This window comes from Rhinolophus hipposideros, assembly GCF_964194185.1.
Source record: "Rhinolophus hipposideros genome assembly, chromosome: 8".
Lineage (NCBI taxonomy): Eukaryota > Metazoa > Chordata > Mammalia > Chiroptera > Rhinolophidae > Rhinolophus > Rhinolophus hipposideros.
This window is the reverse complement of record NC_138054.1, coordinates 11025425-11052215: the sequence shown is the minus strand read 5'-3', so window position 1 is coordinate 11052215 and position 26791 is coordinate 11025425. Positions and strand designations below refer to the sequence as shown.

The window sequence follows — 26791 nt, the reverse complement described above, 5'->3', positions numbered from 1 at the left end:
CTTCCTCTAGAGCTAATGTAGCTGATTTGAGAGGAAGTGATTGCCTCGTTGAGTCAGGACACTTCTATGATTCACACTAACCTTTCTCTGGTGGGCAATTTCGTTCTCACTCTTATAGCCCCCAAGGAACTGCATGGGTGCACACTGGAGGATTTCCTGACCAAAGTTCATGGACGGCGTAATTTAAGTAAAAGCCTCGATTACGTTCTGTGCTGCTCAGAGTTAAATGATAGGAAAACCTGATATGTGTGGAAGGGCTGAGGCAAGTGTGTGTATTTTCCTCCCCCAATTCAGTAAAAAATAACACAAGAAGTGCATTAACTGATGTTGATTCTAAGCATTGAACAGTGAATGCTAGGAAGTTGGAAGCAAAAATAGAGTACTGAGGATATTGATAAGACCAATTTACTGATTTATTAGTTCATGTATCACATCCAGTGGCTTCAAAGTAGAACCATATACACACACACACACACACACACACACACACACACACACATATATATGTATATATATACATATATATATGCAATTGTCAGATTATTCATCTGAGTATAACAAACAGTGAAATATCAGCTATATTAAATCTATTGTATGAATATTGCTAATTGCCCTACTTTGAATTTCCCAGTGGATCTGTTAGTTTTCCTATGAGATGATTTTAGACATCCAAAAGCATATTCTGAATGATGAGGGCATTTTTAGGAATTTATCCTATTATCAAACAGCCTTCTGGTAATACCCACACTATCCTAAAAAATCTCATTTTATTAAATCCTGACACTAGCCGATAAAGAAGCATGAGCAGAGGAACTGGTGTTAAGGTGAAGCCTGGTGTTTCCAAATTTGTAATAGTTTCCTTGTGTTTTACCATCTTCAACTCTGCCTACTGTGTTTAGGTTATTGGCTTTTTAGGGCAAGATAGGCCAAAAGAAAGGAGAATCATTTCAATATTTAATAGTAAGTTCTTATTTGATTCAGAGGCTGATTTATGTTATAGCAAGCAATTGACAAATAATATAAGTAATAAATTATTATTTATTTATAATAATACATATATGTTATGTATTTATAATAATTACGCATTATTGCTTTACTCTCTCAATAGTCTTGGCAGTATAGTGATTTCATCCTGAGTGTCATTCTTAGTTTGAAACAGAGGTATACACCTCTACCCCTCCCTGGGGTGCCTACTTACCTTATCTGGCTCTGTCTTTTTCTCACATCAATTGTAGCCATCCAATAAACTATAAAATATGTATATGTGTTGCTTTTATTCTTCCACTCACAGAATGTAACTCTATGAGGGGAGGGAATTTGGGGTGTTTTGTTTTACTGATATATCCATCTAATAAGCATTCAATAAGTTTTGGTTGAATGAATGAAAGGATATGAAATATCATATCAGCATAAAGTGACACTGTACAACAACTTAAAAATAATTTGAGCAAAAACATTAGTTAAAATAGATTCTGGGATTAGTGAAGAAGTTAGATTTCAATTCTCACTTTACTATTTTGTAACTTTAGGAGGCGGAGAAAAATTGAGGACTATCCACTAAGAAAACATGCTTTCCTGTCTATGATTTTGTGCTTTTTCTCTTTTGTCTGTGCTTCTTGTGTTAAAAATTCCTTTGTCCAGTCCTTTTGATTTCACTAATTCCTAATAGTGTTTTAAAACTCATTTCAGGTAGCAATTTCTCCAGGAAGTCTTCTTTGAAGTCTCCAGTATGGGTTATATGTGCACAAACAAAACAAAACTCTATCCCTTAGCACATTAAATCATAGACTGTATATATTTAACTTTCTTGTTCTCTCTGTGGGCTATGAGCTAAAGGCAGGGGCCATGGTCTTTTGTTTGATTTTTAAAATCCAGATACAGTGTTTGGTTCCTAGAAGCTACTCAATTAAAAAGAAAAGGGAAGGGGGTCTTCATGAAAAAGAGAGAGGGGAGGTGAAATAGAAAGAGAGAAGTAAAGGGTGATAACTCGTTGCCAATTTTAATCAAGAAAGAATATCCAGACAATGAAAGGATTTGGGTATTACAATAGGTTTCCAAGAACGATTTATTTATGAATTCAGATGGTATTATGAGTACTTGCGTGTGCCAGGTATGAGTCTCCACACTGAGCAGGCCGCAGTGAACAGACATAATGTGATTGCCCTCATTTCAGTGGGAGAGGCAGATATAAGCAAGGGTAATATCATATGTAAAACAATACATAATGTGACACAAAACAGTATAAAATACATATAAATTATAAAAATATATGAATTACATACATATGTAACGTGATGTGGAATTTAGGGACGTTTAAAGGGAATCAATGCTGTGTGTCAAGGATTGCTTCTTTGCTTAAGATCTCTCATAATTCTTACTTGTAAAGTGCTATTTGCTATATCCCAGAATATGAAATACAAAGTAAATCACTTCAGAGTGGCATTTATAACTTACATGTGTGTCTCAACCCATACTGAATATGGAAGGAACAATTTGCATAGGTTTTTGAAACCATACGCAGATCTTTGAGGAGCCCATCTCCCACTTGTGTACAGAAGCATCGAGCCCTGAGGGGAGACAGTCTGGAAAGTTCCCAGTGTGCAGGCCTCCTTGCACAGCTGGGCAAGACCCTAATTCCTCAACTGACAACACGGATGAAAATGGTTTGAAAACCTACAAACTAAATAAACTTCTCCAGACTTTTGGTTAAAAATGACTTAACTTTGTTTCATTCTCCACGGTCTCAATTTACTTAGCATTATTTACTAGTAAGTCATTTCAGTGGACAAAGAATTCAAGTTTTGTATTGGTTAGGGGAGTTTCTAGGATATGGGTATCAATAGTTGACTGACACTGCTATGGCACTATAATAAGGAATACACTACCATTTTTGTTTTAATATAGGTAAATTATTTTTCCAGTATATGGAAGACTGCACTTAGAGTATCACAGTGCTTTGTGGTAGAGGGGGAAAAAAAAACAACTACAGTGAATGAGGTAGAATAGCTGTGTTATTGCAGTACATAAGACTTTGATTACATACTGCCAAGATTCATACCAGCCTAGTAGTTGTTGACAGATAAAGTAACAAAAATGAAACTCATTTATTTTTTCTTTATTGAGACCTCAAGGAAAAGCAGATTTTCAGTTCTTGTACTTACTACATTGATAGAACAGAGACTGACAGCAAAAATGTGCCAGTCCAGAAATATAAATTAAACGTAGGTTCATATCAAAATTCCATTTAGTCTTGGAGAAGGAGCTGCTGTTTGGATTATTTTTGATCCTAAAACAAATATACTATGGAGTATCACAGTATACCTGGTATACATTAACCCTTTTCTGTAAGCAATACTTTCAAAATTATTGTTTTCAGTTTACATTGCTTTATTACTTTTGCAGTATTTGAGGCTACTTGAATTATCATCAGAGTAGGTTACATTATACTGCATGCAAATTACAAGTAACAGGCATATACATCTCAGTCTGCAGGAAATATAAAACTAGATTTAGAAAATTGATAACAGATCTTTTTCTCTATTAAAAAGACCATATTCGATGCTACAGTTTGGTTATTGTGATAAGGACAAAAGTAAGTGGGAAATGTAAAGTGAGAATTTTTGGTTTGTGTTGTTGAGATTGTTGATGTGTATTAAATAAAATTCAGTGTAAATCATTTGTACCTACACTTCATGTTACTTAAGTTGGCATAACCAAAAGACCTGTAATCAGGCCTCTTTCACTTTCCTCCCTTCTTTCCTCCCTCCCTCTCTTCCTTCCATTCTTCCTCTCCCTCTCTTTCTCCCTTCCACTCTTTCTCTTTCTTCTTTCTTTTTCTCTTTCTTTCTTTTTGTTCAACTATCAACATGAAAATTTTGCTACAGTTTCTCATAATTAAGACACTGAATTTGACTATAAAATTCTGGACACAGAAACATGATATATACTTAGTGAATGATATACAAGTGAGTAAATAGAATTATCGGTGAGCTCTAAACATAATTATAATCCAACAATGTCCATTTCTTAAGTATGTCCTAAAAATAATTTTGCCTAATTTTTAAATTATTATTTTAAAGTTTACATTTGATAATTTTCTCATTAATTTTTTTAGCAACAGAAAGATAGCATGAACTTGTTTCTTGAATTACCTTTTCTGACCTTTTCCAAGATGATAATTACAAAAAAGGGAGGCCTGGAAGTCTTGTAAAAAAATTAAGCTTATAAAGTAGGTAAAATGGCCCTTCTGTACTGGTGTCGATTTCAAAATTAACATTTTGGTTCATGTGCTTCTAATAATCACTGACCCTTACTTCATGTAGTTTCCACAGGAAATGAATACAGCAGAAATTACTTTGACCCACCGATGGATGAGGAAATAAACCCAAGGCAGTGTGGGATGGAGGTCAGCAGAGAGGGTGAGCTAGAATTAAATATGTAATTTTTGTGTCAGAATATTCTTTTCCATTCATGAAAATGAGGTGACAAAGATCACACATGCAGTTCCATTTAGATTTTGCAGCTTACGATTTAAATGGTAAATTTTAACCACTAACAACATGATGGGAAGTGAAGGTAATTTTTGATCAAGGACAGCAAACTGGTCAGAAATGAGAAGCAGGTATTTGCTTTCATTTGATGTTGCTGTGAGCAGTTTGATGCCATTATGACGCCCATGTTATTCGTATGAAGAGCGTCATCACTTTACAAATGCCATCTCTGCTCTTTGAGTTTAAAATGAGCATTCTTCAGTAACGTTCATCTTGCATATGAGATTTCCATACATGGTGACTTGAATTTCTTTCATTGAAGTCATGGAACCACCACTTAAGTTTTGAACCACAAAGATGTAGTGATATGATGCTTTCCTTTACTATAATCTTGAGTCTAGTGCGGTTGTAAAGTAAAAAGTCAGTATTGCTTGTTATGTGTATACCACTATGCATATTTGATAGTTTACCAAATACTCTAGGGCTTACAAAGTTTATTGACGAGATAGAATATTACTTAGAGTCATTTGCAATCCTGAAGATCAGATTCCACCACTGGGCACCAGTCATTGATTCCGCACTTTTTAATAAAAATTGGGTTAACTCCTCACAAATAAAAGGGCTCAAGCACAGTACAAAGATTATTTTAAAAGACAGTTTTCAATAAACTATACCTATTTTTAAATGATGCAGAATCCACAGATATCATCAAAGGACATATGTGCAAGATAAGGCAAGGACTTACTCTCAGGACCAGCTTTACGAGTAGCTCAAAATCAGGGTGAATTGAAAACTCAAAAATCTCAACTTTTTATTTGCCCCAAACATACTTTAGGAATAAGAGATAATACCAATGAATTCTAGAGAAGAGTATCAATTTAATTATCAGTTTAAATTGGTTTTAATTTCTTCAAGATCACAGTATAAGTGTCTCTGTAGGGCAGTTATATGCGGTGGAATTTTTATAACGTGAGGACCAAAATTGACTTAATCAACTATGTTGAATGAATGGAAAATGGCTCTAACTATGGACAAGGAAGTTTCATAAAACAAAACATTGTTGGTCACCCTTTTGTAGTCAGCAGTTATTGCACAACTCCTGTGGTTAAGTTGGGCTCTCACATTTTACAGTAGGCATCTCTCTTTATATCTGCCCACCATTCAATTTGAAGTCTGCAACTCATGTCTTCCTTTTCTTTTTGTTATGTATTCAAACCTGTGCAGTTACCTGATTTAGAGGAATAGGCTAATTAGCACAAGATATCCTTCCACATTCTCTATGGCACAGGATTAAAGACTACACAGAGACCTAACAGCAGGGCTGATGGGATGGGCCCCAAGGAGGTCAGCCTGAGCAAAGACGCACTTTGTGTGGCACAATATGAGGGACACCCCAAGGTCTGCTTGGCCCATCCATCTTCAGTTTGATTCAGCTTTGTTTTCATGTTTATTTGTTTATGATTTATACTCTACTTGCTTTCGGAATAATTTGAGGCAGCTTATAATAGAAATATAAAATGCATATGGTTAAAGAAAAGTTCAAATAAAGGGGAAAGAAGAATCTGAGAACACCTACAAAAAGAAGAAGTAAATGTATAAGAAACAGAGGACAACAGTATTACTGTAATTAAGCACTCACTCTTTGAGCTACCTGGAAGTCAAGGTATAAAGAGAAATAGCATAGGTTAGAAAAATTTCAATTTTTAATGGAACTTATGACTCTGTTTTACACTAAATCCTGAAAGGATAATATTGTCAATTTTTATATAGCAGAGATTAAAAATAATGGACAATTGTTTTATCATTGGTTCCTGGTAAATACCTTTTACTTAACATGGAATATGGATGTGAGTGCTGTTATGTAGTAGACATGCAACATTTTAGTATTTTACAATTTTATATATGATTTGATATAGATAATATTAGCTTGTGGATTAGTCAATGTTCTCCAAAGAAAGAGAACCAATAAGATCTCCATATATATACATGGAGAGACAGACAGAGAGAGAGAGAGAGAGAGAGAGAGAGAGAGAGAGAGAGAGAGAGAGAGAGAGAGAGAACAGAGAGAGAGAGGGAAATAGAGAGATTTATTTTAAGGAATTGACTCGTTATTATCAGAGCTAGCAAGTTTATCTGTAGGTTGGAGGTTCAGGTAAGAGTTGATATGAAATTATGAAATTCAGGTAAGCATTGGTGTTGAGACTGAATTCAGAAGGGCAACAGACTGGAGATGGAGGCATAATTTCTAAGTTGCAGTGTTGAGGAGAATCATTTCTTCTTTGGGAAGCCTCAGTCTTTTAAAGTCTTCAGCCGATTGGGTGCCGCCCACTCACATTATGAAGAGTAATCTGGTTTGCTCAATTTACTGATTTAAATGTTAATCACACCTAAAAATTACTTTTACAATGATCTAGACTGATGTTTGTCCAAATAAGTGTTCCGCCTAGTTAAGTGTACATATAAAATTAACCATCACATGTTGTATTTAATAATATATAACTAATTAATTCATAATAATACCTTATAGGATAGTGAGAGCCTATTGATGTGACGTACTAAATGTGTTCTCCCCGATCACCAACCTTCCCTCTGCTGCTCTTTGTCTTAACACCCTGTTTTGGTTCCTTTGGCACACATCCTAGTTATTATGTAGTTACATATTTATTGCTAGACTTATTTCTTTAGTAGCTTTCTTTTCCACTAGACCTTAAATGTCTTTAGAATCTGGCAGAGCACTTGGCTCATAGATGATGCTTAATATATATTTGCTGACATGAGATCACAAGATACATGAAATCTCATTTCCTGCTGCCTCTCAGCGTCATCTCTGTTGCCCCTACTCAATCCCAAATGAACATCATCAGCTCCTACCTGTAATGAATGAATCGCTTTTGTCCACATTCACTCCTGCTCCCTTTTAATCGGTTCTCCTTGAGCATCTTGACACTCCCTTATTAAAGGCTTCTTGCTGTTGCCTATCACTTTCAGGGTCAACACCAAGATACTGTCCTTCCTCATCTCAGGTTCTCTCCACTTGCTAAGCGTGCTCTAGCCACACTGGATTTCTTTTTGGTCCTCATATGCATGGAGCCCCTTTGGACACTGAATGCTTACAAGTGCTGGGACAGCCTCCTTTCTCTCTTCATGTGGCCGATGCCCTCTCTGCTTGAAGTTTCCCTTAAATGACAATTCGCAACTCCCCTGACTAACCTAGGTGATGTTTCCCTGTATACCTCCTTTAACAACCTGGTCACAATGGTCAGCACACTGTTTGTTAGTGAGGTTATTTGTGAACTGTGTTTCTCCCCTATTAGACCATCTCCTAAACACCAAGAGGGCAGAGATTTTGTTTACCTTGTTCACTGATGAATTCTTAGAGCCTTGAACAGCAGTCAGCACGAAACAGTAGATGACTTGAGAAATACTTATTGAGTTACAGTATAAATGAGTAAATGAACTTCAAGTGCTAAATGTAGTATCCAGCACATGGCAAGCTTTCTGTAAACATTAATTATTATTATTTACTGAGTGCTAAAGGAGTATTTTGAGCTGGATACAGTAACTCTGACCAGCCAACACAAAACCCTCCAAAATAGCCATTGCTATTCCCATTTTGAAGATGAAGACACAAGCTTAGAAAGATTTAATATTTTTTCTAAGATCACAGAGATCTGGAAAGCATGGAGTAGAATTCAGACTCTATCTTTGGTACTATCTGTTCTTTTTTTCCTCAGAAGTTGTGTTTGTCCTATTGGCTTTCACCACCCTTCCCATGGAGGACCACTTCTGAAGGGGAAAGGAAGCAGGTTAATTGGAATTGTTGAATTTGAGTTTGAAGGGCACATTGTCTTACCTTCCGTTTCTGTGCTATGTAACCTGTTTTACCCTCCACGGTCTTAAAAGGGCATCATTGAAGGGGGCTGCTTACCAGGTCTGCATATTTAAGGAACCAGAACCTCTATAGCAATTGTCGGTTAGGTCTCTCTCATTCAGGTTCCTCGTATACAATCCCCACAAAGCTGTCTGTAACTCATTATTTCACAATGAAAACAAAAATATGAGTTCAGGATGACAGAACCTGAACTATTGAAAAAATCATGCACTTCATACAATTACTAAAGAGTTAACAATAAGCAACCAAATGGAGTGGTGACCCTTTGCTGGGTGCCTACTACATACCAGCACAGCTGTTGGCATAGAACAGAGTTGACCTGAGAAAAATGAAGCTAGCTGCTTTATGAATGTTATTCTGTTAACCCTTCCAACCATCCCATTTTAAGGGGCAAGGAGATTAAAGCTCAGGGGCTCTAAAAAGCAGCTCCGAGATTACAGAGCTAATATGTGGCGAGTCTGGGATTTCGACATAGGTTTCACTGATACCAAACCTATGACATGATGTGTCTCTTCTAAAGATGGCATCACTATATTAATCCCATTTACCTCTTGTCTGTCTGTTTTGACATCCTAAATGTATGTTCGTTATTCTTGTCTGTGACCCTCATTGGTCCTTGAGGATTATCAAGTCCTGATATAGGGGCTTTTATTACATCTGTGGAGAATTGCCTATCTATGCATCTGCCATTGCTTGGTTTTAACTTCCAAGTAAGATTCTTTTATGAGCCCATATATCAGCTTTATAAGTTTGGTAGCTGTTCCCACTAAGAGTTATATAGATCCAGGCAATGCTGGAAAAAAATTTCATTCTTCCCCAATGCACAATCTGCAAAATGTCTTCCAGGAATGGCTTCTCTTCCTTGTGCCCAAAATGTGGGGTGCTACGTGGATTCTGTTGGCTCTCGGCAGGGAAAGAACATTTGCAAGTCAAATGATACTTGAAAAAGTCATCTGCAAGATTCGATGAGCAGAAACTACTAACTTCAAAGACCTTTTTATGTTTCTAACATTCCATCTGGCTCTAGCAATGTAGGCTTTCCTCTTCAGTCATTCCAAGTCCATGAGTATAAGTTACATTGGATTTTTCCCACGCTGGTGTTTAAAAGATCTCAGAAAGGAGGACCTAGAATTTTCAGGAGCATCTAACTTGGAGAATGAAGATCACAGAAGGCTCTTCTAGAACACTTGCTGAGGGAGTTTCAAATGAGTTGCAGAATTAACTACCGTCTTCAGAGTTGGGTCACCCATGGAGTATAAAGTGATAAATAATAGGAGTATGTGTTATTATTATATTTTAAAACCACCAAAGTAAAAGTGCCACCACAGTTCAGTTAGTTCACTTGCCTCCTACAGGAAGGGGAATGCATTGGGTGTATGTATGCATATTCTAAGACTGAGGTAGTCGTCCACCTTGGCATTGTTTCTGTTTGATTGTAGGCAGGAGATCCACCTAGATGACCCTTTAAACCATCTTCCAGAACCATGCTTTCATGATTATGTTATTGTTTTTGTTTGTAATGACACAATCTTGTTGCTTCAAATTCACAAATGAACTAAGTAGCCCTTGTATTTTCTATTATGTTGCAATAGCGTATATAAGAGAAGCTGTGACCACCTACGTTCACTGTTTTTTCCATGTATATGTAAAAAATGATATATAGAGAGTAGTTAATGGAAAGCACTCATTCATTTTGATCAACACCATCTACTCTATTGTATGATTTGACAAAACATAATGATTTGTTCTGAAATGATTCTTGTGTAATAGATGTCATAATCGTCGATTATAAGATCCTTTTTATTGGAGAAGTATCCTGATAGGAATACCCTGCAATATACATTTAAAAATTACTGTTCCAATTTTCATTGATTTACAAAAGTATTTTTTTCCCAGAGAAAGGCTGCACATTGAATAGAATTTGTGTCTATGACCTATAAAATACCTAAATAACCATGATGATTAATAATTTCTTTTCATGTTTACGTTTGCATACCTATACATTAACAAATGAGAAAGTTATTATAAATCCGTTCTTTTAGCACCTCCACAGGTTTGATGAGAGTGGACATGGAGGAGACAAAGGCAGGAGACCAATTATTTTCAATTTTTTATGTTACCATTTGTTGTAAATTTATTGAGATGGTTTTTTTTTCAGATTCTAATCTGTCTTTTCTAAATATATCCATTCATTAATGACCTATGTGTGTTTTTGATGGTTGTAAATATTTAAATACAGCTAAGGTTGGGGGAAAAGTAATTATGGCCCAATTTCCCATAATTGCATAGAATTTATAACCCTAAATAGCAAAAATGATTTAACAGACTTACTATTGTAGGATCCTACAATGGCACAAGGCTATATGCCACTTTTTAAAAAGAGTGTATCTTAGCTTTTAATTTCTTAATTTTTCTTTTCCATTTTTGTCAAATGGACATATAATACCTGTCACAATGGAGTCGTTCTGGGGAATAAATTCTTATTACATGAGCAGACATGATAATTACACACATAGAATAATGAGGATAATTGATAATGGTGTTGAAAACATTAATACTAGCTAAATATTTATTAAGTGCTTACTAGGTGCCTGGCACTGTTCTAAATAATATAAATATTAACTTATTTAATCTTCATAACAACCCTATAGTTTAGTTTCCATTTTTTTAAATCTCTGTTTACCAAATAGCATCTCCTAAAAATTTTATTTCTGCCTTTCTTACCAACATCCCTTTACTTTTTAGTTATAGGTTTGTATAGCCAACATTTTATTTCTTTATGGCTCTATAAACCAAGCAAACTTATTTTTCAAGCTAGCTTGATGCCTCATTTTGAGGGATACTTATTCAAATGATATATTAGTCAGGATTCTCCAGATAAGCATAATCCAATAGAACCAATATAAAGAGAGTGAGATTTATTTTAGGAAATTGGCTCACGCATTTATGGGGGCTGACGAGTGTAAAATACTTATGGAAGACTAGAAGGCTGGAGATTCAGGTTAGAAGCTGATACGAAATTCAGGCCGGAGTTGAAATTGCAGTCTTGAATCTAAAATCTGCAGTGCAACAGGATAGAAACAGGTAAGAGTTAATGTTACATTCTTGAGTCTAAAATTCACAGGGCAGGTCTGCAAGTCAAGAACTCAGGCCAGATTTCCTATGTTACAGTCCTGAGACTGAAGGCCTTCTTTTTCTGTAAACTTCAGTCATTACTCTTCAGTCCTTCAACTGATTGGATGAAGCTTACACACCTTATGAAGAGTAATCTGCTTTGCTCAGAGCCTACTGATTTAAATATTAATCACATCTAAAAATTATGTCTATGGCAACATCTAGCCTGGTGTTTGAACAAATAACTGGGCACTGTAGCCTAGTCAAACTGACACATAAAATTAAACATCACAGTGGTGTTGTTTAAATCAGTCAGGTCTCTGTATGTTTAGTCTAACTTCCGAGTCAGCAAAAATCATTTAATTACTTTTTTTGTGCTACACATTGAGTAATGCACTTTTACACCTATTATGTCCCTTCCATCCTGACAACTCTTTGCAGCTTGGATCCCTTGAACCCACAAAGAGCTCACTTACAGGTAGCATCTAATATGTCTTCTTAAAATCATATATGGGTTTACAAAAGTCTTATAGAATTTAAAGGCTAGTCAAGCACCTTACCAGAGATTTTATATATGAGACTATAACTGAGACCTAGAAAGTTTAAAAACTTGTGCAAGGTAATAAATTGTCCCAGTGAACAAAGAAGGAAGGCCAGCCGTCCTCTAGATACTACAGCCTGGTACTTTTTCCAGTACCCACCTCGTTTCCCTCCTGAAAAAGAGCTGTCTTCCATTGGTTAAAATTATCAAGGTTCTTGTTAAAATTCTAACATTGGAAGCATGGAAAATTCCACAACTTACCTTCCAATATTTTTTTAAAGACTGGAAAAGAGAGGATTATTTTATATTTACAGCATGCATCAAACTAGATGAATAGATACATTTTGTAGATGACACTGGTTTCAGATGATAGAGAGAGAAGTAAAGCACACATACCAATTATATAAATGCTGGCATTTCTGTGCAAATAAACAAGGCAGCCTAAATGAAGTACCTTTGTGCATGCAGAGCTCAGGAACTGTTCTCGGGATCCTCACTTGGGAAATGAACCCAAGAGCCCTGGCTTCTCCTAAACCTATTAATCTTCCAAGCTGGTTTCAGCAACACAGCAAGTAAGTAGTAAGATGGTGAAGTAAACAGCTTGTAATATTAATGCACAGAGAAGCACAGTATCTATACTTCAGGATCTGTTTGGTAAGTGGGAAAAAGGCTTTAATGCACACTCATACTTCGCTTACTTTGTGAACATGACATCATGAAGAAAAGGTTTTGGGTCGTGGTTGTTTTAATCTTCAGACTTGTTCTAGGCTTTAGTGATTTCCCAGCATGTTAAACAGGGAATCATTTGCTCAACTGCAGATTATGAGAAACCAAACTTTGTCCCATGTAAGAGAGAAAATACTTAGGTGGTTGTGTGTTTAGCCAACATTAACATGACAAAGAATAAGTGGGATGCCATGTGATCTTCTTGGGGGAAATAGATGAGCACCTCCGGAAGGAGCCTGTGGGTCCTGAAGAGCAGATGAGTTCCAGTAAGAGTTTCGAGCTCCACAGAGAGGATGGTGAAGCCACTTCTGCTTACAGCGAGGAGTTTGAACTATATGCTGTGGAGGACAAAATTCTGCTTGGAGGTTCTTCATTACAACAGGTCAGCATTGAAATACTTATCAAGAAATGTAACATAATCTTTTTTAAAATAGTGGGTTGAAATGTCAGCCTTACACATGGCTGACTGGTTTTTTACTCACCAACAATGCCCTTCCTAGAACACGATACATGACTTGCTCGAGTCTTTGCCCTTATTTTTCATATACATTTTACCATGCAGAACTTATACTGCTTATTAGTAACAATCCTGACCCTTGAACAATTTAGTTGCAATTCATCTGTTTTTAATTTTGTGTTATAGTACTAATTTCTAGCATATTATAAAGTCTCTGTAATAAAACCTGAAACCAGCGTACACTTACTTGGATAACATTACGAAACTATTGGGACCTGTTTGCATAAGCATTGTATCGATAGGTGAATAATCTGGTATTTGTGAAGTCGCCATTTAAGGAAATGAATTTGTACATTTAAACAGTTGTGATTCGTGCCACAAAAGGGAGTCTTTAACTCATGGATGGTGTTGGCTTCAGAGACTCCTTTTCTGTTTTCTTCATCTGTAGTTTCTATTTGTGTGTAATGTAGCATTATGTGCTCAGATCCATCAAAGAGAGGAGTCTGCAGGAATGTTCTTCTATGTAGTCATCTCATCTACCTCAAATAAAAGTACGAGAATCCCACATGTTTAGCTCTACGGGTGTGTGTGGGGGGGCATACACGTGCATGTGTATGTGTGATTTTTTTTGTGTGTGATAGGTAAGCGAATTCAGGCTAAAGAGGACAAAATATCACTGAGTGAAAAAGACTGTTTTCAATGAAGGCTTTTATAATAGCAGGTCACAAGTGGAAATGTTGTTTTGTATTTCAGAAGTGAGGGGACTAGCTTAGATTGGGGAGGTATTCTCTAATTTGGAGTGTGGACACTCCATAATGGAGTTTATTTTCTTCATTTGTGCCACTTAGACTATCCTGGGCACATTAAGTTAACATTTATTTTGATTCTCAAGTAAGTGGCCCTAACACCTGGGTGGCTCCTATAGTGAGTTGAATTGCGTCCTCCAAAAGGGTACATCTGAAACCTAACCACTGGTACTGGTGACTGTGACCTTATTTGGAAGTAGAATCTTTGCAGATGTAATTAAGCTAAGGATCTCCAGGTGAAATCATCCTAAATGTGGGATGGATCCTAAATCCATGGCGAGTGTCCTTATAAGGGAAGGGGGAAAGGGAGATTTGAAGCACAGACACACAGTGGAGAATGCCATGTGAAGACGGAAGCAAAGATGGAAGTGATGTCTCGACCAGTAAAGGACTTCCAAGGATTTCTTCAGGAGAGAGGCAGGGTGCATTCTCCCCTAGGGCCTCATGAGGTATCAACCCTGACAACACCTGGATCAAACCTCTGGCCTTCATAACTGTGAGGCAATACATGTCTACTGTTTTAAGCCACAAGTTTTATAGTAATTAGTTATTGCAGCAGTAGACAACTAATACAGCTCCAAAGGTGGGAAATCCTATGAGCTATGTTTTACCTCCTCATCAATATTAATATGCATTGCAACTTTATCGAGACAGGGCTCTTACAAGAGACAGAGATGAACAAGGATGCATGGCTCTGCCTTTTAACAGTTATTTTTAGATGGTCTGATACATTAACAATTCAATATTTCCTTTTTTGTGTGTCATGGTGCCATTGTATGCATTTCAATTTACCTCATGCTTTCAAGAATGGGTGCATGGTTTCCTTTAGGATATGTGGCTGATACTTTTTATATCCTCATTCTGTAAAAGGTAAACTGAGGAGCAGAGTGCTCATGTGCTGTGCTGTGTCTAACATGAGAAGGGCCATGTTGGGGACAAGGAACCCAGTAGAAGTAGAACTCAAGGTGACATTTTACAATGTGTCAGTATCAGTAAAATGTAAAAGCATTCATGAGAATTTAAGTTTTTCACAAATGTGACCATTATTCCCTTCTGACAACAAAATTTATGATTCTCTTGGAGATTTCCTCTCCTAATCGATATGTCTTAAATTATGAGAAATTTCACCTAAACTGACTTAATAACTCTGAGAAATCATGTACTGATTGAAAAACATGACATGGGGGAAGGAGGCTGAGCTTTGTAGTCAGGACTCCATTCGAGTCCTGGCTTTGCCACGTATACCATGTGGGATCGTAAGTAAGTCACTTGACTTTACCTACCTCGGTTTCCTCATTTGTAAATTGGGGAAGTGATACCTACATCAGTGCATTGTAAGGAGCATCAGATGAGCCATCCATAAAGAATCCAGCACAAAGTAGGTGCTCATGAAATGGTAGGGACATGACAGAGAGAAAAGATTCTAAGGCCTCTTCTTGGACCAATGGATATCATGTTCTTTACCTTCACTGTTCTGGGAAGTGCCCAGAACACCCAAGGCAACATTACATGCAGAAAAAAGCTTCCAGTTTGGTATTAGAACTCACAGCTTTCATCCTTGGTTTTGATATTTATACGAACTGAACCTCTGTGTAAAATAAGGCTAAGTGATTTGAACCTCTTATAGTTGTGGTGAGAATTAATGTGTCTAGGTGCCTGGCAGCCAATGTTTTCCTTTTCTTATGACTCATTTTATATATTTGTTGAGACTGTTATTACCTAGTCTTACTTTTTATTGCTATTATAAGGGTGAACTGATACTTATAAAAGTCAAAGTGTTTAAATGGAGATGGGGGAGGTCTCAGATGGGATGAATGTCATCAGGTGAGTCCCTTCTATTAAGCTTTTCATCTATAGCTATTAATTTACATGAGAACTGGGGTGATTTCTTCTTGTCCCAACGTTACAGGGTCTTGTAGTGGTGGTGGATGTGGGACAAAAGAATCTAGATTACAAAAAGAGATTAAAAGTGCTCTTACTAAGAATTTATCATGGGAACTGGGCTGGGAATTTTCTGGTACAGAAAATACTATGCGAAACCTCATCAGACCTATCAATTTTGAGAGTTGATGTGCATCTTGGATTAAAAAAGAAAGAAAGAAAACAAATAAACTCTCATGTGCATAGTGAAAGAACTCTCTTAGCAAACTTTGTGAGACTTTGCAGCCCCAAGAATACCTACTTGGGATCCTTTTATTCTCTCCAGACAGAATAGACCAGGGAGGGATTAAGAGTTTGCCTTTTCAGTTTGTAAAAGCAGTGTGTGTATGTGTGTGTGTGTGTGTGTGTGTGTGTGTGTGTGTGTGTGTGTGTGCAGTTTTTGTGGGACAGGAAGTATTACAGAGCTCAGCTGAACCAGTACCCCTTATTTACCATGGACCCGATGTGAAACTGATGAGAAAATCACTCATGAGGGCCACATTTACTTAGCAGAGGTGACAGTGATATTAGCAATGACTCATTCACACCTGAAACAATAGGGAACAACAGCCTAGGTAAGTTACCCTAGGTAGGCTCACCTAGGTGAGCTTAAGTAAGTTACGCACTAAGGACTTGGAAGGTAACTTCGCACTTAGCTGAGGTCTCATGACGAAGGTAGAAAGAAGCACATGAAATCTGGTCATTAATGTGACCATTTATTAGTCCACACAAATCAATCCACATGGGATAGGCTGGTTCTGTAACCATCTCAGGAAGATGCTACAGCTGACATTTCCACTCTCAGGCAACTGAAGCAGCAGGACACCTCAAGGCATGATGAGATTATGAGGAACAAAACCAAAAGAGCAGTGTTGGATTGAAGGAGACATACACAGACTCCTGGAGTCAGTTGAGAGGATGGCATTCCAAGGATCCTGCAAATGATGAAATATTATTTTTATTATCATAGGGTGATTTAGTTTCATAGGTATATAAAGCTACCGTAAAAATATCTGTGATGACTTTTCATATCCCATTGACATTGGAAAGCTTGTAGAAAAGACATTATGAAATGACTTAGGTCTGAGAATTATTCAGTCGGGAATAAAACTAATCAATTAAGTGCATATTTTTAACAAATTTAATCACAAGAGAAATGCAGGGAAACAATATATTGTTTTTCAAATAAGTATTGAATGAGAAATACAATAATTTCATTTTACTATCTAGCTACCAAGAAGTGTTCTCCTGGACATTTCTTAATATTTATTGTATGTGATGTACTTGTTGCTAATCAGTTGCAGATAAGTAGGTTTTCCTCTGAATTTTAATGACAAACAATTTGTACATTTAGCTTGTTCAATTAGCAATTGATACTCTAAGGAGTATTTATTTATTTATTTGTTTATTTATTGTGATTCATATGCAATATATTATAATGTGTCATGAAAATTAGTTTAAGTTTTTGTCTTGATTTAAAAAGTAAAATATAGCATTTAGGGTAGTGGTGGAATAAACATGTTAGGCTGAACTAAGCATCTTCCAGGGAAACACTCTGAAAAGCTTTCCCGTATTCTGGCAGCTAACCCTATTTTTCTAAATTCTGCCTGGTATTTTAAATGGGTATAATCAAATCTAGCATTCTGTGTGAGGAAAAGTCAAGTCTGAAATGCAAGAGCACAACATTATTTCATGGTGAAAAAAAGCAGTAGTGATTTTCCACATGTTAATTCAAGGGAAACAATAATGACACGGGTAGGGCTTACAGCTTGGAAGTATTGATCACATGCAGTGCCTTTTCTGAGGTGGGCAGGAAAAATGCTGTATTATTATAAATGTGAAAGATGGCTCTACGGAGTAAAAATATAATTTTACAAAATAAAAGGCTCACGACTCCATTTCAGTTTTAATACGTGGTTAAGTCTATGTAAGAAAAGTTTACTGTCCAATTTAAGGCACTCAAACTTTTCTTCATTTGGCCTTCATTTTATTTGTTTATGTTAAAATTCCTCATTAGTTAATTGGCATACCTCTTGAACATTCCAGAATGTTCAGGAAACAAAAGGATTCAGATGGAGGCATTCTTGCCAAAGCTGACTGGCGCTCAGGAGAGGCAGGCTACTGTCTAGAATGGATAAACACATTGTAGTGATGATATCTTTACTCTGAAAATTTGTATCTAATTCATTCACAATTAATTGCTTATTTACTTATTGACAGTTCACATTTGAGAAGCACCTCTAAGTGAAAAGCTTTTGCTTTACTTGTAAAACAAAAATGATGTAATGTTAGTTTTTTATTGAGATTTATTTTATATACTATCTTTTTGCTATAATTGATAATGTTTTTAATTAATATTATAACATAAAATAGTGTCCATCTTTTCTTTCCTCCTTTCCAATAGTAGCAGCTATTGAAGCTAAGAATTAGGCAACTGGAGTCACTGAAGAAATTTGTGTCATTAAAAAAATATGAGGTCCCATGGCATAATAGCAATCTGTGAATGAGTAAAGAGATTAATTCTACCATCAGGCAAAATAGGATGGTCCAAGCAGATATCTCTGGTGGTCAGGCGTGGCCCAAGGATAACATTTTATGTGTCTTGACTTTGGAGGGGCTGATTATACTTCAAAAATCTCCATGGACATAATTTCTTAGAACTGTAAATTCAGTAGATTGTCAGGGAGTTTGAGGTTATATTATTGGCTATAAATCTAAAGTGCAGATATTCTTTATTTCTGATTGTGAGCAGATATATTTTCTTTAGTACTCAAAAAAGCCATAACATACAATCCATGTGCCCTTATGCAAGTCCAGGTGCCTAATAGAACATGTTCCAGGAAGCTACCATTTTTATGATGTGTGACAATTAAGTTTGCAAACTTGTTGCAACTATGTTGCTAACCTTGTCTTGATATCAGAGGGATTCTTCATTATGAATTTGTACCAATTGGACAAACAGTCAACCAAGTTTTCTATCTGGAAGTGCTGAAAAGACTGTGTGAAAAAGTTAGACGATCGGAACTTTTCGCCAGTAATTCATGGCTTTTGCGTCACAACAAAGCACCTGCTCACATGGCACTGTGAGGGAGTTTTCAGTCAGTAAACAAATTGGAACTATATTGGAAAACCCGTTTTTGGAACACAAAAAAATGTATTGGAACACCCTCCCTACTCACCTGGCCCCCAATGACTTCTTTCTTTACCTGAAGATAAAGGAAATGTTGAAGACATTTTGATGACATTCAGGACATACAGGATAATACAATGACAGCTGTGATGGCCATTCCAGAAAAAGAGATCCAAAATTGCTTTGAAGGGTTGACTAGGCGCTGGCATCAGGGCATAGCTTCCCAAGGGGAGTATTTCGACGGTGACCATAGTGATATTCAGCAATGAGGTACGCCGCACTTTTTCTTGGATGAGTTTGCAAACTTAATTGTCCAACCTCATATGCATGGAATCGGGCTAAGGAAAGAGATTGTGTATTGTCATGATTTGGAGTAGACTGATATGTTTTTATAAATGCATATGCAGGAAAATACAAAGTAGGAGAACTGAAAAATCTTCAGTAGATTGTCATTCTAGTAACCTTTTAGATCCTATTCTAAACTCCTGTATTTAAAACTATAGCAAAGTGGTTTCCAACATCTCCAGCTATTCCTATTTGTATTTCATTTATATATGGTCCACCACCACCAACAATCAAGTTTCCTCAAAGTTCAAGGCAAGGTCAACTGGATGTCAATTAGCATTTTGACCAGAGATCTTGTTATTAGGTTGGTGCAAAAGTAATTGCAGTTTAGCGGTGGCCAGATGGCTCAATTGGTTAGATAGAGTACAAGCTCTGAACAACAGGGCTATTAGTTCAATTCTTATATGGGCCAGAGAGCTGTGCCCTCTACAACTAGACTGAAGGACAACCACTGGGAGCTGATTGGCCTGGGAGAAACCCACTGTTCCCCAATATTCCTCAATAAAAGTTTTTTTTTAAAAAGTAATTGCAGTTGAAAAGATCAAAAATAATTGCAAAAATCACAATTACTTTTGCACCAACCTAATACTTTTAGTAAAACAAATCAACATTTCTGAAACAAAGATGTTGATGAAAGGGTTTCTTATTTGTTTGTTTTAGAGCAAAGCATACTACCTTTTGCATAACTTGTTTTCCATTTCACTGTATTGAGAATGCCATACTCAATATGATATTAAATGTATAGTTTTAAAAACAACACCAACATGAGTTTGACAAATGATTTAATAATTCCACCCTCTTCTTTGCCCAACTATTCACATTCCCTTATAAAGTTTCTTGTATAACCAAACTTCCTTCGGAAACTCAGCCCAAGTTGTACATCAACAAATAAAAATTTGTGCTTAAAAAGAGAGAAAAGAGAATACTACATTGTTTTTAAGAAAAGGGAACCCCATATTTGCGATTAAGTGCTTGTAATACTACTTCAATAAATAAGTCAAGATACTTATGCTTTATTACATGGATTCCTTTATAGAAAGGGTCATATCTTTTTATCTTGAGCACCAAGGGCCTGGCAGAAAACATGAAGTTTACCTCCAATGAATGCCTTTTGAATAAATGAATGAATGAATGAGTGAATCCTGCAGATAACTGGTAGAGTAAAATTATCATGGATATCACTGGCATATAAATGTTCTCTGATATAACTTTCTCTAATACAGTTCTAACATCATAATATAGAGTGGTTTGATTTGGTACTTTCATGCATGTCATCTAAATTACCTTTTAAAATATTTTAGTGTCATAGAATGGAGAAAAAGGCTCTTTATTTTTCTCCAGATTTATAGAGCTATAATTGACTAGAAAAGTTGTAATATATTTAAATTGTACACAGGTATACATATTTGTATGTTGCTGTGTGTGTGTGTGTGTGTGTGTGTGTGTGTGTGTCTGAGAGAGAGAATGCTTAAGATCTCTTTTAGCAAATATCAAGTGTACAATGCAGTATTATTAGCTATAGTCAACAGGCTGTATATTAGATCTTCAGAACTTATTCAACTTATAACTGAAATTTTATATGTGTGGCCCATATCTCCCCATTTCTCCCACCCCCAGTAGAATGGCAACCACCATTTTACTCAATGTTCCTGTGAGTTTGACTTTTTATTTTTTTTAGATTCCACATATAAGTGATACTATACAATATTTGTCTTCTTCTGTCTGGCTTATTTCACTTACCATAAAACTCTCAACAAATTAGGTATAGAGAGAACATACCTCAACATAATAAAGGCCATCTATGACGAGCCCACAGCTAATATCACACTCGATGAAAAGCTGAGAGCTTTCCTCTAAGATCATGAACAACACAAGGGTGACTATTCTTGTCACTTCTATTCAACAATACACTGGAAGTCCTAGCTAGAGCAATTAGAGAAGAAAATGAAATAAAAGACATCCAAATCAGAAAAAGCGTCTTTAATTACCTCATAGCTAACATTCTTTGTATACCTACTGATACTGTTCTAAGCACTTAGCATAATTTAACCTCACAATTGCCTTAAAAAGATAGTAAGTAGTATTCTCATTTTATAGAAGAGCCACCTGAGGCACAGAGAGGCTAAGTAATGGGAAAAGTTTTACAACTAACAAGTTTCTGAGCCAGGATTCAAACTTGTCAGATAATCTTAAGTGCAACATTATATTGTCAGTGGCAGTTCACAATATTCAAAGAATATGGCTTTTTAACATAAAATTTTCTGTCATTCATCTGGCACTTTACATTTTGGAGGAGTGACATTCCAGGCCAATTAAGAGCTTTTGACATCTCTTAAATTATTTTGTAGACAATATGTACCGACATATTTTATGAGGTCAGTGATAGCTATTTCATATTATATTTGGTAAAACTGAGAAAAATATATTTACAATAGTGCTTAAAGACTCAGAGGCATTTCTTGAAGTTAAGCTGACAAAACAATGTCCCCAAAAGAATTAATTCAAAATAATCATTTTTTTTATTTTTGAAAATACAGAGCGTTTAAAAATTTTGACTAACATTTTCACCCTACCTACCTCTGAATTCATACTTTATATACTTCCCCACCTTAAAATAAATTAAAAAAATGACTGTCATCCACCAAATTAAAAAAAAAAAAGCATTTCTCTACAATCTCTAGCCCAACACATACTACTATTATTTCCTTTAGGAAGTTTAGTCACTCGTTCTTTACTCTAAGTGACACATCTGTATTATGCTCTGCAGTCCTTGAAGTTAGGAACTTATGTGTCGTTTTACCCAGCACTGAGCTTGGAGTTCAATATTTGCTAATTAGATATTTACTGAGTGGGCATTTGATACATAGCATCTTGAATAAATGAATAGTTGGAGAAAAATCTGCATCATTCACCTCCTAACATATCTTTATACGATCATGAATCCAATTAGAATTTTCATATGTTAAGACTAAACAAAGTGAGCGAGCCACAGTGGAATCATTACCTCACTGTTGGCACTGCCCTTTGTATTCTTCAACTCTAGCTGCCATAACAAAATACCACAGACTAGGTGGCTTAAACAGACATTTATTTTCTCACATTCTGGAGGCTGGAAGTCGGCAATCAGGGTGCCAAATGATTGCTTTTTGGGGAAAGCCCTATTCTTGGCTTGTAGACAGCCACCTTATCCATGTATTTCCACATGGAGAGAGAGAGAGAGAGAGAGAGAGAGAGAGAGAGAGAGAGAGAGAGAGAGAGAGAGAGAGAGAGAGAGAGAAGAGAAATCTAGTATCTTATGAGGGCACTAATCCCCATCATGAGGGCCCTCCCTCATGATTTCATCTAAACCCAATTATCACTCAAAGACCCCATCTCTAACTACATTCACATTGGATATTGGGGCTTAAACATGTGCATTTTGCAGGAACACACTTCAGTCTATAGAACTCTTCCTTAAAAATACTAGATTTTCATAAAAAACTTTTCTATATAGATCTTAGCTCATGAAAAATTCATTTACCCTGAGTACTGAAAAATGTACTTGTTTCATAAACGTTTCAGCTGAAGTGCTTCTAGTGGCTGAGTGGTTCGTTTATTTTAGGATAGAGCTTTGAATGGGAAAGAGGCCTGAGGCTGAGAAAGAACACTGCTCAGAGATGGCTGGATTGCCAAGGCTCTGAGAACTTGTACTCCTTCTTGCCTATCAGAGACCCAAAGTACTGCTAAATATTCCTGGAAGAAGATTTTGACATGCACTTTTAGGAGGAACAAAGTAAAATAAAATTGCTTATTTTACTGCTAATATTTATAAACTTTTCTTCAATCATTTGAAATCCGATTTGTACCATAATGATTCTGTGCCATCTACCAATTTGAAAGGATGAAGTCTTTGCAAACATGTGCTGAATATATACCAATTCTGCAATTTAGACTGCTCACTTTGAGTGTTGTATGTGTTAGAATACAGAATGGTACAATAGAACATAGTTTGAGAAGGAACAGAAAACAGAGAATAAATTTGCATGGATTTGATTGAAAATTTTCAGCAAATCCAATGATGTGGCTCTTAGCTTTAAGTAAAAATTTGGATTGCTTCATTTCCAAAGAAAATGAGGTGAAATGTGTGTGTGTGTGTGTGTGTGTGTGTGTGTGTGTGTGTGTGTGTGCATGCGAGAAAGAGAGAGAGAGAGAGAGAGAGAGAGAGAGATCAGTAAATCAATTGCTTAAGGATCATTAAAATGAAAAAAAAAGGAGATACTTGTATATTAGAAAATAATCTTAATGAGAACATTCTGATGCTGTGTGCTATCTACCAAGTCTGTTGAAATGTGAGTTCTGTGTAGACTTTGCACAAATCCAAGGGAAGTTCTGAGTATGCTCAATGATTTAAACCCATGATCCTGGATAGGTATATTTACAAAGATTTCTCCAGAAGGAATTGATAGACTGCAGGAAGCCTCATTTTCAATATGTCTGCATAACACCAATTAGTATTAACAAGAATTATATCTGAATATGGAAAGAAACAGCCTTTTTAACTTTCACCTCCCATTTTTTTTCTCTAATAAGTTATTACTGACCACAATGCTCATTAGTGGCACAATAAAAAAGAGCTACTGGTAAATAATAACAATTCTTTGTAGTTATACAGTGCCTTTGATCAGAGCAGCTCAAAGCTTTCATGGCTCATTAAGCTTGGAAATACCTCAGTGAAGTATGAAGGTATTAAGGATTACTACCCTTATTCTTAAACAGAGAAACTGAGGCATTTGAAAGAAACCATCCCAAGGTCATTCAATGCTTTGGTGACAAAATCAGGAATATGTTCTATAACCAGAAATAATTAGAGTGAAGATAAACAGTGCTCCACAAAAACCAGTAGCTTTTGAGAAATTGCTGAGAAACTTTGTGTAATAAATGCCTGGAAACATTTATTTAAAAGACATATTTTTCATTTAGTTTTTATTTGAATTATTTCATTTAGTAAAAGAGAGCTTTCCACAGCTTCCCATTTAGATCACATAATATCAGGCGATTTCCTTTAGACTTCTCTGTTTTGTATTTCTTCTATGTGAAGAAATAGTGTACATGTCCTACAAACAATTCAAATTAATTATTAATAGGAAAAAATATGACAATAATTATAAATATATATCCATACCTATATATGTTTAGTCAATTAAATATTAATCTATCTCACCCATTAATTTTGAAAAATATTCTATAAAGAGATACTATATTGCAATTTACATGTGAACAGAGGTTAAAAACATAGACACTACAATATTGTTAATTTCTTTTTTAAAAGCTAACTTTTCATTTTCAATTAGAAATTACAATCAGAAGATGGAAAATTGCATTTTCTTCAAAACTTGTCCCAAGAGAAACCTCATTGTGGTTTATAGGGAGAATAAAAATTTATCTTTTACATGATTATTTTTCATTGCCCCTTTACTCTGTTATGGTTACTAAAATTTTCAAAGGCTTGTGCCTTGGAACTCCTGTAGAGTGGCAGTCTATAAAGGCTGAGATTACTTTGCTCACACACACACAGGCATACAGACACAGACACACACACACACACAGACACACACATACACAGAATTTGGTATTTTATGTCTTTGTCCCCATGCCCCGTTTCTTAATATATCACAGTTTTATACATAGTAGACTTTTAAGATTCTTTGTTCATTGATTTCCTTGGTATTTGGCTGAGGGTTTACTTTTGTCATACTATCGGTTTTGTTTTGTGACACAACAAGGCTCCCTTATTATCTCTGGTGTTTTCAGATGAAATCCAATGTTTCTGCTTGTTTAAATGTGGTACATCAACCTCTCAGAATACCTGAGGTGCTAATTATAATGCATATTCCTGGGTACCAACACAGATTTACTGTCTCATAATCTTTGTGGTAGGAGCTCTAGAATGCATAAATTTAACACAAACTGTCTAGGAGATTCTAATACACATTGAATTTAAGACCTTCTCCTTAAAATTATAGATAATCCTTCTCTGGCATTTACTATGTGCCAGGCATTGTTCTAAGTATTTTATTTATAATAACTTATTTAATTCTCATAGTAATTTTGGAGGTATTTTGTCTTAAAAAAAGTATCTTGCTAAGAAAATGAATTCCTACTCTCCACATACTTTTGTAGTGTACTAATCATAAATAAGATGACAAAATGATGCCTATTTCAGAATTAATTGATAGGAAGCTGCAAAAATAATTTAAGAAGTCCTGATTACCCTTCACTCAGATTGACTTGCTTTTTAAAAATTATAACTGGAGTGGTAAAATTATTTCATTGAAATATTCTATGACAGAGTGGATTTACTTGATCTATCTTTAGGTCTCATAGATGATGGCATAATTTCTGGAAAATTTTGGAATTTATGATCATTTTTCCATTGTTGCTTTTCATTTCTACGTTCTTAAAATTTGCTAATAAATTATCTCAAAAGAAAAACCAACAAAAATTTTTCCCAAGGATGTTTTGGGAATTTGAATATGAAGAGGATATTAGAACATATTTAAAAATTTTTGTTGCTATGGTAATCAAGATAGTGTGATATTTGCAAAAGAATAGACTAATAAATCATTTAAACATAATACAGAGCTGAGAAATAGATTCACAAATATAGTCAACTGTTTTTTTTCTTTTCTATTTTTTAAAAATTTATTGGGGTGACAATTGTTAGTGAAATTACATAGATTTCAGGTGTACAATTCTGTATTACATCATCTATAAATCCCATTGTGTGTTCACCACCCAGAGTCAGTTCTCCTTCCATCACCAAATATTTGATCCCCCTTACCCTCGTCTACTGTTTTTGAACAAAGGAGCCAAAGAAATTCTATGGGGAAACGAGAGTCTTTTTCAACAAATGGTGCTAAACAGATGGACATCACATGCCAAAAAAATCTAGACACAGACCTTACATCTTTCACAAAATCATCTCAAAATGGATCATTGACTATATGTTAAATGCAAAACTATAAACTCCTAAATGATAATGTAGGAGGAACTCTAGATGATCCTAGTATGGCAATGACTTTTTAGATATAATAACAAAGTCACAATCCAGGAAATAAATAACTGATAAACTGAACTTTATCAAAGTAAAAAATATTCTGCTTGTGAAAGGCAGGGAATGAAATATCTAGCAAAAGACTAGGAAAAAATATTGGCAAAGACATTTCATAAGGAACTGTTATCCATAATATACAAAAAACTATTAAACTCAACAAAAAAATGAACAACATGATAGGCATACTAAAAGATAATCTATTTCATACATCATTGGGGAAATGCAAATTAAAACAATGAGATACCACTACATACCTATTAGATTGGCCAAAATCCAA

At 35.6% G+C, this 26791-nt stretch overlaps 1 protein-coding gene across 1 annotated transcript in view; it reads left to right on the top strand.

The window, feature by feature from the left end:
* Positions 1-26791, top strand: part of LOC308500954 (uncharacterized protein) — a gene marked incomplete at both ends in the record, with an annotated part of 309027 nt that overhangs the window by 11702 nt on the left and 270534 nt on the right. The window contains 2 exons of the mRNA XM_081056445.1: positions 4323-4418; positions 12979-13145. Coding sequence (XP_080912571.1) covers positions 4323-4418; positions 12979-13145 — 263 coding nt within the window. The remainder of the gene's footprint in view (positions 1-4322; positions 4419-12978; positions 13146-26791) is intronic.